At 37.5% G+C, this 16,226-nt stretch overlaps 2 protein-coding genes across 2 annotated transcripts in view; one reads left to right on the forward strand and one right to left on the reverse strand.

The window, feature by feature from the left end:
• Positions 1–4,430: 4,430 nt before the first annotated feature.
• On the forward strand, positions 4,431–12,670 carry rpa2 (replication protein A2). Its single transcript, XM_083550557.1, has 9 exons — positions 4,431–4,588; positions 5,998–6,092; positions 6,219–6,320; positions 6,478–6,591; positions 8,891–8,965; positions 9,791–9,907; positions 10,183–10,314; positions 10,693–10,787; positions 12,182–12,670. The coding sequence occupies exons 1-9, from the start codon at positions 4,570–4,572 to the stop codon at positions 12,267–12,269; spliced, it is 837 nt and encodes a 278-aa protein (XP_083406683.1). The 5' UTR covers positions 4,431–4,569; the 3' UTR covers positions 12,270–12,670.
• The window catches only part of themis2 (thymocyte selection associated family member 2), a 5,937-nt gene continuing 2,141 nt past the window's right edge, over positions 12,431–16,226 (reverse strand). The window contains exons 2-6 of the mRNA XM_083550500.1: positions 15,426–15,566; positions 14,672–15,097; positions 13,385–14,565; positions 12,983–13,097; positions 12,431–12,840 (exon numbers count right to left, since the gene is read on the reverse strand). Of these exons, the coding sequence (XP_083406626.1) occupies positions 12,758–12,840; positions 12,983–13,097; positions 13,385–14,565; positions 14,672–15,097; positions 15,426–15,566 (1,946 nt within the window). The 3' untranslated portion in view covers positions 12,431–12,757. The remainder of the gene's footprint in view (positions 12,841–12,982; positions 13,098–13,384; positions 14,566–14,671; positions 15,098–15,425; positions 15,567–16,226) is intronic.

The raw sequence follows: 16,226 nt of genomic DNA on the forward strand, positions 1-16,226 counted from the left end.
GGTAAAATAGCTTCAAAGAATGATAACAGGAACCTGTTTTGTATACAACATATTTCTATATGCTTGCTAATGGAGGTTTAATGTAAATAAGTTTTCTTTAGTTTGTGTGTGTGTGTGTGTGTGTGTGTGTGTGTTTGTGTGTGTGTGTGTGTGTGTGTGTGTGTGTGTGTGTGTGTGTGTGTGTGTGTTTGTGTGTGTGTGTGTGTTCTTTAACATTGCTTTTAAATTCAAATTCACAAAGTACTGTACACTCGCCTACCAGAATCAGGATTACTGTATTCATACAGCCCCACACCATGATAATATCACCACCATGCTTGACTGTAGACAAGACACAATTTTCTTGGTTCTCCTCACCAGGGTGTCACCCTTAGACTTAGTCTAATCAAACCACAGGACATGGTTCCAGGAATTCATGCTCTTGGACAGGTTATCTTCAGCAAACTGTTTGCGAGCTTTCTTTTGAGCCTGCTTCAGTAGAGGTCTCTTTCTGGGATGACCTATGCAAATAGACTTCTGCTTCTGCAACCTCTAAAGCAATGCTGGCATTGTACCATTATACCATTAACTTATGTATGATTATGTTCCCCCACGCCTGATTAGATCAAAGGGTGCAGACTATTTGTTGGTACCTCAAATAATGAAGACTACAGCATGGGCAGAGCTTTCTCTTATAAAGCCCCACAGTTATGGAACAGCCTTCCAATTTGTGTTCGGGACTCAGACACAGGCTCAGTGTTCAAGTCGAGGCTGAAAACATATTTATTTAGTCAAGTCTTTTATCAGTAGATTTTTCTTAGGTAAAGGAGCAGATTTGGATGGATCATGGATACAGTGTTCGGTGAACTGGGATATTTGTATGCTGTTGTCCTCTCACTCCTACACGTTCACTCAGTTTAGTTGACGGTGGTGTGGTGGGGCATCTCTTATCCCAGAGCTCCCTCATGTCTGTTACCTTCTGGCTTTCCCTTTTAGTTATGCTGCCACAGCGAGGCTTGCTGGAGTCCCCAACTTCACAGTGACTAACTTTTATGCAACAATAAGGTTATTTAATAATAAATTCCGCCCCTCTCTCTCTTGGTTGAATTAAGCATGCTCTTGGGGTACCAGTGACCGGTGTTCTTGCCCAGCCTGCCTCTAAATGGGGTTCCCTCTTGAGTCTTGAGTTCCTCTTAAGGTTTCTTTTTTATACTTTTTTATACCATCTCCTTTTTTCTCCACCATTTTTCCTTGCCACCGTCACCACTAGCTTGCTGATTAGGGACAAACTTACAATTATAAAGAACAATCTTATTCATTCTTTATTAACACATTACTTGTGTAAAGCTGCTTTGAGAAAATGTTTATTGTTAAAAGAGCTATACACAGAAAAGTGAATTAAACTGAATTCTTAGAACCTCCGCCATCTTTGCAGGGAACAACAATTCTAATTCCCAAATCCTCAGAGTTCTTTGCCATGAGCTGTCATGTTGAACATGGCACCTCATACACAAATACACAAAACATACACAAATTTGTATGGTCCTTTCAAGCAGACAAAAACATAAACATGATGAATAGGACATGTGGCTTTGCATGGTTATATGATGTATAGCTATCACTTTTGCTGCCAGCTATTTTGACAATAATGGCTGTATTTTGAGTTATTTTCATAGGATAGTAAATCTATAATGCTATACAAGCTGCACATTGACTACCCTACAATGTGTCCAAGCTTTATTTCTATAGTATTCTCCCTTTAAAAGATATGCTAAAAGGGTATATATATATATATATATATATATATATATATATATATATATATATATATATATATATATATATATATATATATATATATACACAGTGAGGAAAATAATTATTTGAACACCCTGCTATTTTGCAAGTTCTCCCACTTAGAAATCATGGAGGGGTCTGAAATTGTCATCGTAGGTGCATGCCCACTGTGAGAGACATAATCTAAAAAAAAAAATCCAGAAATCACAATATATGATTTTTAAACTATTTATTTGTATGATACAGCTGCAAATAAGTATTTGAACACCTGTCTATCTGCTAGAATTCTGACCCTCAAAGACCTGTTAGTCCGCCTTTAAAATGTCCACCTCCACTACATTTATTATCCTAAATTAGATGCACCTGTTTGAGGTCGTTAGCTGCATAAAGACACCTGTCCACCCCATACAATCAGTAAGAATCCAACTACTAAAATGGCCAAGACCAAAGAGCTGTCCAAAGACACTAGAGACAAAATTGTACACCTCCACAAGGCTGGAAAGGGCTACGGGGAAATTGCCAAGCAGCTTGGTGAAAAAAGGTCCACTGTTGGAGCAATCATTAGAAAATGCAAGAAGCTAAACATGACTGTAAATATCCCTCGGACTGGTGCTCCATGCAAGATCTCACCTCGTGGGGTCTCAATGATCCTAAGGAAGGTGAGAAATCATCCCAGAACTACACGGGAGGAGCTGGTCAATGACCTGAAAAGAGCTGGGACCACCGTTTCCAAGGTTACTGTTGGTAATACACTAAGACATCATGGTTTGAAATCATGCATGGCACGGAAGGTTCCCCTGCTTAAACCAGTACATGTCCAGGCACGTCTTAAGTTTGCCAGTGACCATTTGGATGATCCAGAGGAGTCATGGGAGAAAGTCATGTGGTCAGATGAGACCAAAATAGAACTTTTGGGTCATAATTCCACTAAACGTGTTTGGAGGAAGAAGAATGATGAGTACCATCCCAAGAACACCATCCCTACTGTGAAGCATGGGGGTGGTAGCATCATGCTTTGGGGTGTTTTTCTGCACATGAGACAGGGCGACTGCAATGTATTAAGGAGAGGATGACCGGGGCCATGTATTGCGAGATTTTGGGGAACAACCTCCTTCCCTCAGTTAGAGCATTGAAGATGGGTTGATGCTGGGTCTTCCAACATGACAATGACCCGAAGCACACAGCCAGGATAACCAAGGAGTGGCTCTGTAAGAAGCATATCAAGGTTCTGGTGTGGCCTAGCCAGTCTCCAGACCTAAACCCAATAGAGAATCTTTGGAGGGAGCTCAAACTCTGTGTTTCTCAGCGACAGGCCAGAAACCTGATTGATCTAGAGAAGATCTGTGTGGAGGAGTGGGCCAAAATCCCTCCTGTAGTGTGTGCAAACCTGGTGAAAAACTACAGGAAACGTTTGACCTCTGTAATTGCAAACAAAGGCTACTGTACCAAATATTAACATTGACTTTCTCAGGTGTTCAAATACTAATTTGCAGCTGTATCATACAAATAAATAGTTAAAAAATCATATATTGTGATTTCTGGATTTTTTTTTTTAGATTATGTCTCTCACAGTGGACATGCACCTACGATGAAAATTTCAGACCCCTCCATGATTTCTAAGTGGGAGAACTTGCAAAATAGCAGGGTGTTCAAATACTTATTTTCCTCACTGTATATTTATATATATATATATATATATATATATATATATATATATATATATATATATATATATATATATATATATATATATATAAACACATCTCAGCTCTTTTACTTGCTTGCACAGTAGTGAAAACTGAATGATTGAACTGAAGAATGAAGGATTGATGGTTCCTTTTCAATTCAGGATTTTAAATCAAAGATTTTTATTTGTCACAATCATGGTCATACAAGATATACAGGACACAATCTGCAGTGAAATGAAAATCTGATCGGCTGTTTAAAACATTTGCACTAAAAAGACACTATAAATATTATATAAAATAAATTAGATACGAAAATATATATATTTTTATATGTGCAAAAGGGAAGTACACATTTGTGCGCGTGTGTTCGTGAAAGGACACGGGTAATTAGGACGTAAGCAATGTTAATTAACGGGTAAATATCCAATTATAAGAAACATTCCTGCGATTTGGTAGTTTCTTACAAAGTAAACACACACGCGCGCGCGCGCACACAATAAAGATAACAGCAGTAATCCGTTGCAATCATACACTCCATCTTTATTCCGTAAAAATTAATACATTACACATAACTATTGTAGTGTCTGGGGAATCTGCTTAGACTGCTGCCCCCTCGAACCGAATTACGGATAAGCGGGAGAAGATGAGATGAGATGAGATGAGATAACTATGGCACACTGCACCACGTACTGTCCTATAAACCGTTCAATCGGCAAAGCCAGCGAATATATAATAGTCATTAGATAACAAATCAGATCCATGAAAAACACGTGCTCTCAACTTATTAGAAGTTGTTCTGCATTAATCAGTCAATAAAGTTATTTATGTTCAAACCGTGGTTTTTCCCGGCAGTTTTTTAACGCATGCGCGAACTAAGCGTTAGCTTCCAAATTGCCCTCTACTTCCCTAACGGAGTGCCCTTTTGTGCAGCTCACAGTCAGGGCTCGTGCGCCCTATTGTAGTGCGCTTAGAGCCAATTGTAATACAGCCTCGTTGAATATCCTGCGCGCGCGGAATCCAGGCACTGAACGCGGTACAGAAAACATCCTGTGTCTGGAGGCTGTTCATTTCCCCTCACGGTGTGGACGATTTCTAGTTCGTAGTGATGCAAATGTGGAACCAAGGTACGGGCTTTAATCGTCTGAATACATGTAATTTTCTTCCGACAGCTTGAGGTACACTAGCTCAGCCTCGAAACGGACCTGCTGTGAAGAGAAAATACCACGCTAGGACACAGTCACCTGTTTACCAACTTACTCTATAAAGCCTCTATAAACAGTCTGGCTTTATTTTAGAGAACTGTAGTCATCTCTTGTGTTGTATGTTAGGAGTTGGTTTCTACTGTGCTTTGCTTCGAAATACATCAAACCCAGTTACAGATGTAGCTGTTAAAGAGTTCGTGCATATAATCAGCGTCTTATGTGTAACTGATAGATGACTTAAAAAGCCGCCGAAAGTCGCGGAATGATGACGTAAACACACCCGTCCGCATCTTTAAAAGATTCGTCATTCATATTGCTGTTTTATACACAACGTGAACATTTGAATTGTGAACAACATATTATACACTTTTTAATTTTATTAAGAAAATTCCACATTCATAGGAAAAGGTGGGCTCAATGTAGACCAAACTTATCCCATTTTAATAATGACTTTAAATTGTATGTAAATCTCTTGGAACAAACAAAAAAGCTCTGAAATCATTGAAATGTATGTAATTTTTGTTTTCTTTTTGTTTGTTTGTCTCTGGATGTTAGTGTTAATTTAACATGATTATGTAATACATCTTTTGGCATTTAATAAAAATTCTATAAAAAAAAATGAAAAAGATTAGTCATTTATATGACATTGTCATAACATTTAACATTAGGGAAGAGCACAAAGAAAAGGAATTATATTAAGCTCGAAAATATATATGAGTGTGTATGTAGTGTGTGTGTGTATGTAGTGTGTGTGTGTATGTAGTGTGTGTGTGTATGTAGTGTGTGTGTGTTAGTAAATCCTAAGTAACAAGTAATTTCTGGTTGTGGTATCGAAGTAAATGTGAAAATGTAAGTATTTAAAAGCTACAGTAGTAATAAGTAGGTGAGATATTGACATGAAGGAAATGAATGGAATATTTCACCTTTATAACTTGTGGAAAAAGCTGAGATGAGAGTGAAATGGGATTGAAAGAGACAGTTGTGAGGATTAAAAATTGGCCTGGTGCTTTGCAGCTCATTTAGTGTGTAACTGCTGCTGGTGAGGCGACTACACCTGCTCTGTCAACTCGCATAACCAGCAGTTTTAATGTGAGCTGGGGAGCTGCATCATGTGGTGTACTGAACACCAACATCTGCTCAAAACCTCACTAGATTTGTTGCTAGGCTTGTTAGATTTTTTAATAAAATCGCAACATGTTCATATGTATAACCACTTTTCTTAGAATCCAAGTTTCTGAGTGACTCACTGTGGTCTAGTGAGATCATTCCTGTTGCACCAAATTATTTTACATCGTTCTGGAAGAAATATGTGCTTTGTTCTGTTGTCTCAGGGTCATATGGAGAGGCAAGCATGGCTGGTGGATACACACAGTCACCAGGGGGCTTTGGCTCACCTGCTGCTTCCCAGGGAGGAGAGAAAAAAGGGGTCAGTCTTAATTCTTGTTTTATTTATTTTTTCTCTTTTTTTTTGTGAAAGCAAAGACAGACCATTGACATTTCAGACAGACAAGCATCATGTTTTTCTTTAATGCGCCTTTGTGTTGTTTTGTAGAGGGCACGGGCACAGCAGATAGTCCCCTGTACAGTGTCGCAGCTGATGTCTGCTACCCAAGCGGAGGACGTCTTCAGAGTAGGGGAGGTGGAAATTGCACAAGTGAGTTTCATTTCTCATACGTACATTCCTATTAAAGCAATGTAATATATGACGTGTTTCTCATGTGACATGTTGAACTTTACCAAAACTTCCATCACCCAAACATTTGCACAATGTATCAGTTTTATTCAACAACGCATTGGTTTGTGCATCATAGGTTACTATCGTGGGAATCATCAGAAGCACCGATAAATCCATGACTAACATTCAGTACAAAGTGGACGACATGACAATGGCCCCCATGGATGTGAAGCAGTGGGTAGATACAGAGGTAGGGCACAAGAAATGTGCTTCTCCACTTGGTGTCGCAAATGTCTATACATTACAAACACTGATAAAGTATCATCATTGGAAATCTGCAAGAACACATCAATATTCATAATCAATGAATAATAATTCAAAGTTCAACAGAGCATTGATTTTTTTTTTTTGTGTTTCTGTTTGCTGTTATGTATATGGCAAACATTTAAAGTGATGTGATGGTAGTAAGACCACTCATATCTTAATGATCAGTGTTAATGTTTTAATGGTCTGGTGGTTAAGTTCACATTCCAAAGGTATTCGTAGATTTGTTCAGTAAGCAAATTTAGAATTTGTTTCCCCCCAGTGCCTCTCTGTTCATATAAGTATGTTTCATTTTGAATAAATTACATTCTTTCAAAAGTTTCTTCCTCTTTTATCCTCTCAATGAGGCTGAGATGTGAGCCAAGGTTGAGAGTCTTTCATAGTTTGGTTCCAAATTCCTGTTACAGGTGCAACAGTAAACCGTGATTTCGGAAAAGGACTGTTCCAGACTATTATGTTTGAATTTGTGCATATATGCGCTCTTTACAAAGCTTAAAATGTTTATTCTGTCATTGGTGCTAAACTCGTCCTGACACCACAGTACACAGGAAGTCTAAAATCGAAAATCAAGTAAATGTGTTGTTGATATACACCATGGCTGCATTCTCAAGAGGTGTCGAAACATTTTCTATAATGCACAAATCTGCATATTTATAACTAATCTAAATTACATAAGATTTTATATTAATTATAATGTTACTATATCATAGTTTGCAGGAAGGTTTATGGTATGTGGCCAGTGTAATCTAATAATAAACAGATTAAATCATCATGTTAAGCAGATACTCCTTATTCAGTCTGAGGCATTTACTTAACTTTTGTAGAATTAATATTTTAAGTGTCAGCCCTTTTGTAATAGTTGTTATGTTTCCTGACATTAAAGTAGTTCCTGTTATCACTTTTTTCCGGAATGTTTTTTTTATTATGTATGTATGTATAGCAATTTCTTTTCAGCCTTCTCTTTTTTCCTGTTCTTAAAGGCTTCTCTAATTTTGAATGCAACTAGGTACAATTGTTATAGGTTGTATACAAATTATATTTGTTGGCATATTGTATGAATGGAAAATTTATTTTTGTATATTCAAATAAAAAATATTAAAATAAAAATATTCAAATAAAAAAAAAAGAATTCAAAAAAGACACCAGACAAAAAAAATAAATGAAAGAGCCGTTGGCTCCTATGAGAAAACCAACAGGCGGCAAATTAGATTTTTAAGTGCCACACAAGATTGAACTTTAAAAAATGTAAAACACTTACTTGGAGTCATCCTGTCATCAGACATCGGACATCATTTTACAGCATGGCCTGGGACCTGAAGCAATCATTAAAGGCGGTGTTGAATTTTATTTTTAGCTCTTTCAGCACGCAGTCCACATGCACGAGACACCGCGAGCGCTGACAGTGTTTTCTGTGGTGCACTTTTCACGAATATGTGATCACGAGCATTTTTATGCTTTTGACTATCGCCGTGTTTTTGTACCGTCTCTTTTCTTAAATGATCTGTTCGGGTAATGAAATCAGTTTTCCCCGATTTAGAGCAGAAGTCGCAGAACATTTTCTGCATCTCGTGATCAAACCTCAGCCATGAAAACTCTTGAATCCAAGAGGATTTTCAAATGTCTTTTGGCACTTTTATTTATGTTTTCATTGACTGACATAGAAAGATGGTCCTCGGTGCCCCTGTCGTTCTCCCTCTCTCCGACACTGGCACAACTGCAGCCTGCCTTTTTACTACAGGTGTGTCATCAGCGGAAGAGTTGGACAGAGATGGAGACTGTTTAGAAAAAAAGTGATATTTTTAGTTTCGACATGTTTTTTTTTTGATGAGGAAAGGTGAGATTTAATTTAACTGTCCGGTTATTTTGGTGCTTTAACTCAAGCCTAGGCGGCGCATGCGTCTCCGCTTATTACGTCAACAAATTGTGATTGAACACGCACATAAATATTCATAACATGCAGGTTATAATACATACATAACTGTCTATTTATATAGTCGCAGGTGGCGATCTAGGCAAAAATATTACTCGCAATTTATTAATTTTTAAGCAGGGTATTTGTAATTTACTCAGTGCCAGGAATTGTACACTCTCCACCACTGGTGTTTAGTATTTGACCAAGATGTTGCAAAAAATTTGACCATGGACATACATTTTAAATTTCGTTGTATTGTTATGTATAAACACTAAATGTGTCAATTCTTAAAAGCACAACTTGTTACTTTCAGGATCCCACTGTGGACAGCACTGTTATTCCCCCAGATACATATGTTAAGGTCTCTGGCAACCTGCGTTCTTTTCAGGTAAAACTCACTCCTTTTTTTTTACAATTTGCCTTCAAGTTAGTCTGAATGAGTTCTGAAATCAAATAGTGGTATGCAACATGGAATTTAGGATTATACCACAGTGCATTTAATGCCTGTGCAGATGCGGTACTGACGGATATCATTGACATGTTTTAACAATTGTTTCCTTACACTCAGCCCCAACTTTCTGAATGATAAATGACTTTTATAATAGTTATAAATCGTTAGAAGGTTATAGCATGTACTAAGATAAATTTTTGGTGGCTTGATTAGTACTTGTTCCCTCCGTTTATTCTCTTTTGCCTATATTTTGATTACTAGAATTATGATTGATGTAAATCTGATAAGAAAACAAACATCATTACTTTAGACCTGCCAATCTTTACACATTTTGAATATAAACTCTGAGTTTTAATGTTGGCTTATACTGTTGGAATATGCACCACATTTGCACAGATGTTTTAAACTCTGAACAGCTTGGAAGCCCTGTCCTAGTAAAGTATGTAGATCTCTTAACAATATAAATTAAGGAAAATATAAACTAATTAAAGCTATATAAAATGTAATTTTGAAACTGATTAGAAATGCGCTTGACCCAGTTAGTACAGGTTTTTCAAAGCTATACAGAATTGTATTGTTCACCAGGCACGTAGCAGCTCCTTACCTTTGCTACAACAATTCCTTGTGTTACCTCTACATATTTATTTCTTTTCTTCATTTTTTTTTTTTAAAGTGTTGTCTATTGTCTTTATTTTTATTTTTCATTTTATAGATACTTCACAAAGCCCCTCATCTAAAACTATTCTTTTTTTTATACATCAGAATAATAGGTCTTTAGTGGCATTCAGTGTCCGCCCATTAGAGGATATGAATGAGATCACTTCTCATATGCTGGAGGTTGTGCAGGCTCATATGCTGCTGAGCAAACCACAGACCATGGTGAGAAGTCTTCTACTCATCTGCAAAACCTGTTGTGCTTCCTGTTTAACAATAGAACTGAAGATAATAGACAGCTTGAATATACCACTCATGTCTTTTAGTTTTGAACATGCACATATGAGTAGTATAGTATAATGTAGTATAAACTAACAGTGTTAAGCTTTTTAAAACTTAGTATTATAACAGAGCATTAAATGGATCGTTTGCGAAATGTTAACGCTCTGTGGTTTATTTTTTTGTTTTGTTTTTTCGTTTCTTTCCTTGCCTTTTTTAAGGGTGGAGGAGGAGGAGGGAGCATGAACAGCAGCATAGTGTCACGTCCTGGACTGGGTGGCATGGGCATGAGTGGGGGCTACTCTGGTGCCAGTTCCATGGCTAATAATGGATTAAACCCTAATCAAAATCAGGTAAATTTTATGACAAAGGCACAATCATTGGTACAGATTTTTTCATTTTATTTTATTCATTTTTGTTTGTATTGCGCTTTTAACAATGAACATTGTCTCAAAGCAGCTTTACACAGATAATGTGGTGATAAAGAATGAATGTTTCATTTCAGTAATTTCTTTGGAAATGAGATGCTAATTCTCTTGTTATAACTCACTTAAAAGGGTTTGTGGTGTCGTGAGAATGTGTTCTGACTGGCTTCATTCTGTATTTACTTTTTGAGTGTTTAATGTGGTCATTTCCAAAACAAACTGGCAATACACTCTATAAGTAATGAGAAATAAAAGAACTAATAACTTTTTTTTTCTTTTTCTCTTCTTCTGGTCTCTATTTTGTAGGTTTTGTGTCTGATAAAAAGCTGCCCAGAACCTCAGGGTATCAGCATTCAGGAGCTAAAACAAAGACTAAGTGGCATGAGCATGTCTATAATCAGGTACCGGTCCCTTTTTGTTTTGGTCTCTTTGCATACTTATACCTACATAAAACACAATTGAAACTTCTTTTGTCATTTGGTCAGAATTATGGATTGGATGGAATTATGATTCATTGGCTAAATATTTGCTAAATTTGGGCCATCCAACCTTTTGAAGATTTTGAACACTCCTTGATGTTTTTCAATAACGTATCCAAATACTGTTTATTTGAAGCATCTGGTTATTAACAATATACATGTTATATAACCAGATGTTTTGAAATGTGGGCTGTGATGTTCAATTATGGCGCTTTAATTAATTGGCTACATCAGGGAAACATTTTCTTGCCAACGGACTCCTTTAACCTTAAATCACTTCCACAGGCTCTGACTGATTTCTTAAATCAGATTTTTTTTAAAATGTAGATAATTTTTGACTGACTTCAGATTACTTAATTTCAGCGTAATTAAGCGCACCCAAATATAAGCCGCACCCACTAAATTTTAACACAGATTTTTATTTTGAACATAAATAAGCCGCACCTGTCTATAAGTCTACACTGAAACTAATGAACTTTACACAGGCTTTAACGAAAGACTATCTGTTACACGGCTTGTATCTAAACAGTAGCCTACCAAGAAAGTCATTATTCACTGTCTTCCTCCTTCCTTTCACAACAATTTCTCTCGGGAGTTTATCTTTTGGCATCGTCGTGCGTTTAAAAATCACCATTGGTGAAGCTTTTCTCCCGATGCCGTGCAGCTCAGAACACAGGTGAAGTGCGTGTTTTCATGCCCGGTTGTTTTCAGCGTGACGAATGATTCACATTTCCTGTTGACAGTCCGAGTGAGCGGCGGGTCAAACGTCAGAGGAACCTCATCCATATTTATGATGTGGTGCGGCCCGATTCAGTGGGAGCGCATCTGATTTAATATAAAGAGTTTCATTGGTTCACCTAAACCCGTTCGGCAATTTCATTAGTCTAATGTTATGGGGCTCAGTGTTTTGTCTTGAAGCTTGTGAAACCGGGAAAAACCCAGGAAAAATCCATAAATTAGCCACTTTGTTGTTTAAGCTGTGGGGTTCAAAGCGGGGGAAAAAAGTAGCACCTTATAGTCCTGAAAATATGGTAGGTCCAATTTGACTTTGTTTATTTCATATATCTATTTGGATTAAACGTATTCAAAGGATCAGTCAAATCAGCTAATGCATACAAGGGGCTTCATCATAATTGTTATAGGTTTTATTATTGTGGATTGTGATTTGCCTGCCTAATAATATTTAAATCATAGATCCCTAACTTTATTTCACAGTCTCCACAGGGGTCCCTATGTGCACTTTGAGAACCATTGCAGTAGACTACTAGAGTAAATTCTCCAAACACTTGAGTAAATGCCCTCTATTATATTCACAGGCAAGTTGTGGACTTTCTCAGCAATGAGGGACACATTTTCTCTACAATTGATGAAGACCACTTCAGATCAACAGATCAAGAAGCCTAATGACCATCTGTCACCCTTTAACACTGCTACAGTAAACCTTTCCGAACATCCTACTTAATATAAAGCTAGAGTTATCAGTACTAGTACATTATACACACTGCAGCAATAAGTTACATATTCAGTTCTAGGCATATCATATTGCCAGAAAATTATGGACCTGATGGCTGTTAACAGAGCAACATTTAATGAAACGTTATTCATACAGGTCATTCAACAGTTTGTTCAGTTTGTAATTGGAAAATACAAAAAGCAGTTAAAAACAAGAAATAATAAAAGGTTTTAATGTATACATTGTTCTTTATAAACATTTCTAGCTTTAAATAAATTTTTCTGTAATAGTATTTTCTTTATATGTGACTGTTTTTTTTCTACTGCCTAATAAAAAAAAGTAAAGAATAAAATCCATTATGTACAGTACATATATTTTACACCACATTGATTTTTATCTTCTGCGGGGTTTTTTTGGTGAGGGTCAAGCTTATAGTGGTCTAGTATGACATGATATGATCAAAAGCATTTAGCATGTCTTCCACAGGTTCATAGTCATGATCACTGTCTGAGGATTTTCTTTCTGTGTAGGGGTAGAAAAGAAAAAAATAAAGGGTGGGGGGGTCACAATTAGCAATATTTCTTTGTTGGGTTTAAATGGATGACATCAAATAATGCATAGTATATTTATTATAAAATCTTCACATTGTTAAGTGAGTACTGACCTGATTTATGCTGCTGTTCGTGCTTTTTTTTCGGGGCCTTCACATACATATTATTAATGGCCAAACATGTTGAGAGAGATTTTCTAGGAATCAACGGAGGGGCTACATCCTCTATCTAAATTTGAATAAAGAAGGCAGAAATAGCAGAATTAGCAAACTGTAGTCATTCAGGTAGAGAAAAGAGGAAGCACTTTTCTTCAGTATTTACAACACTTGATTTTGGTCGATGTTTCAAGTATAGCCAAAACCTCACATTGCTGTTCTTTAAACTGTGAAAAAACCCTTCCAGTAAACAGTGAAAAATGGTATCTGGCTCTACCTTAAAATACATTTTTCATTCGTAATTATTATAAGTAAAAGTTGGAATTGATAAAAGCTGATGTGCATGTGAAAAATGCTTACTTCATCTGGTGGTGGAGGAGGATTGCGTTTTGTTTGGCCCCGAGGTTTATCCGTTTTTTTGGTGGGATGGCTACTTTTGACGGTGCAATCTTTAGTCTTAGCACTCGCTTTCATTGATTGTACTGTCAATGATTTGCGCTTAGGTGGACGTGGGGGAGGGGTCAGTATAGGTTTCTCATAAAGCCTCTGATATTCATGATAGAAGTTTTCTGTAACCTCTGTGACGGTCTGTATGTTAATCTCTGGGGTTTCAGAATCAGGCCAGGGTAAAGGGTCTGAGATGAAGGAAAGTGATAATTGCATCCAGCGAACAGGCAATTCAAAACATTGCTCTGGAGTATCAGGAAAGCTGGCAAGCACGGTGGTTTCTTCCAGAACATCTTCTAATCTTAGAGCTGCTAAACCTGCCAGTGGATCTTTTTCCATTGTTTTATCGTGTTTCACCACTTTGAGATCCAGAGGAAGTGAGAAATACTTGCACAGTTCCAATAAGCTATACTTTTTCTTGTCTGTAATTTTCTCAGCAAAGTTGGCTGGAGTGAATAGAGGAAGCCAGACCTCACTGTCTTTTTCACTCGCGTTTTCCTCGTCGTCATCGTCATTATCATCATCGTCATCCTCAATCCTTTTGAATATCAAGTTGTCCACACCCTGAGAAGCACCGAACTCACTTTTTGACGTGTTTGTTTTCTGTAATCTCAGAACCTCCAACTGTTCTCCACTGCTGAGAGCAGGCACTCCTTCCTCCTCAACTGCCTCACAGTGCTTCATCACAGTTACTGTCAATCCTGGGGATTTAGAGAATGCCAAATACACTTCATATACTGAGCTAAACTCTCTTGCTCTTCTTCGTAATTGCCCACCATAGTCCTGAGAGAGCAGGAAGTACTGCTGGGTTTTTCTCCCCTTTGGGGTAGATGCTAACACCATACGTGTTTTATTGCACCTGTGCAGCACAAGATGTTTGCCATTTTGTAGGGCTTTCAACCAGCTGCAGCAAAAGAAAGTATTGGCCACAGGTCCCTCCAAGATCTCTGCCATAGTTGGAAAGGCCTCATTTGGTTGGGCAGCTACCTCAGCTAGCGATAGTGGAGTTATAAATGTTAAATGTTTACATTCTTCAGTCACATCAATTATATCCACTTCCAGGGTGGAGGGAAACTTCACTATGTTCTTTCTCACTGTGAAAACAATAATAGCCATGCTTTAAATACTAAAGAGGTTTAGTGACATACATAAAATAATTTTTTTAAAGTAACAAATATGCGATTGATGAATAATACATACTGTGCATGATGCCAAGGATTTGATAAATTGGGCTAAAATACAGGATGCTGTCACATTTCTTTGGTTTTGTTTGACAGAAGCGTCTCTTGCACAGCCTGGTTGAGTACATTATCTCATTAAGGGAGTAGCCACGTTCATTTTGACATTCATAGAAATCTCCATGACAGGAGAAGGGAATAAGCACTTCTGCCGAGGCTTCCTGTTGACCTGTCACCCGGCAACGAGCAAAGCCCTTCTCGTTCTTAATGTGCTCCACAGATAGAATGGTCATCTCTGTCCCAGCTGGGACTGTGAGGTTTTCAATGACAAGGTCACGGTTGCTGAAGAAGGTGAATGAGCCAAAAGCATCCTTACCAACAGGTAGCAAGCCTACTATCCCCTCTATTGTGCTGTAAGGAAGATCTTCAGGAACCAGTGTATACAGACCTAGAGATAAACATGAACAATAGGGAGAAGGCATCCCTAAATCCATACAAATGTAATGCTATTATTTCATGCATTACTATTTTTTTTTTTCACTATTTCAGAAAACAACATTTACCTATAACTTCATTCCAATGCCCTCTGCTTAGAGATATTATTTATTAGAGTTCTTATTATTTCTACTGTATTTACAATAGCAAGCAATGATTTTGGCTTAATGATTTCTTGAATGAGTTCTTCACGTTTTTATTCAGTCTTTTCAAACAATGCGAATTGCTGCAGATGAATAACTGTAAGACACTGCTAAATAACTTCCTATTTCAAAACTTACCTGAGTGATCGAGTGGCAGCTCAAATGTGGTGTTGTTGGTAATGTCCAGACAAGAGACAGACAACAGCTCAAAACTTTTAATCTTCACCAAGTCACCAGTAGACAGACTAACCTCACTCCCTGAGATCTCATACACTGAACCTGCAAAACAATGCCCCATTCACAGCTTATTAAGCATAATAGACACACCAATAAATAACTGCGTATCTGTACGAAAGCTGTTGTGTGCAAAATTAGACAGGTGTGAAAAAATGCTGTTAATTAACTGTTAAACATTTCTTATTTTTTTTGAAGACTCAGCAGTCTTTTCACAGCCCCTGAAGCTTTTGCACAGCAGCACAAAGTGTTACAAAATTGTAATATCTTCAAATGCTCAAGTGGACTGAGAAGTGTAAAATCTGAAGGCCATGATCACAACATTCTTGAAAGCATATCTGAACAATTTATGCAGTTGGTCTGGAAGCATTATCCAGCTAAAAGAGACCACTGCTGTTAGAGAACACTGATTTCATTTGAGGTGTGTAATTATATTTAGGTGGGTGTTACAAAGGAACACGCACATTCATGCGAGATCACAAGGCCTTTCTTCCTCACAGCTGATCTTTGTGCAATCTTGTCCCAGGTATGAATTGCACATGCACCCTCAACATCAAGGTGATGTAAAAAAAAAATTTTTGGTACCCATCGTAGGGATTTCTGGCATTGATCAGGGGTTCAGCATGGGCAGCATGAGCGATAAACGATCTTTAATCAGTTAGCAAAAATAGTCACTAGGGCACTATTCAATGTCTAGCTGCATTT

This window comes from Silurus aristotelis, assembly GCF_946808225.1.
Source record: "Silurus aristotelis genome assembly, chromosome: 1".
Taxonomy (NCBI): domain Eukaryota; kingdom Metazoa; phylum Chordata; class Actinopteri; order Siluriformes; family Siluridae; genus Silurus; species Silurus aristotelis.

Excerpts from the sequence above, each read along its gene's own strand:
- rpa2 (XM_083550557.1), top strand. Across the intron at positions 8,966-9,790 it reads GCAACCTGCGTTCTTTTCAG|AATAATAGGTCTTTAGTGGC; the intron begins GTAAAACTCACT and ends TTTATACATCAG. Across the intron at positions 10,788-12,181 it reads ATGAGCATGTCTATAATCAG|GCAAGTTGTGGACTTTCTCA; the intron begins GTACCGGTCCCT and ends TTATATTCACAG.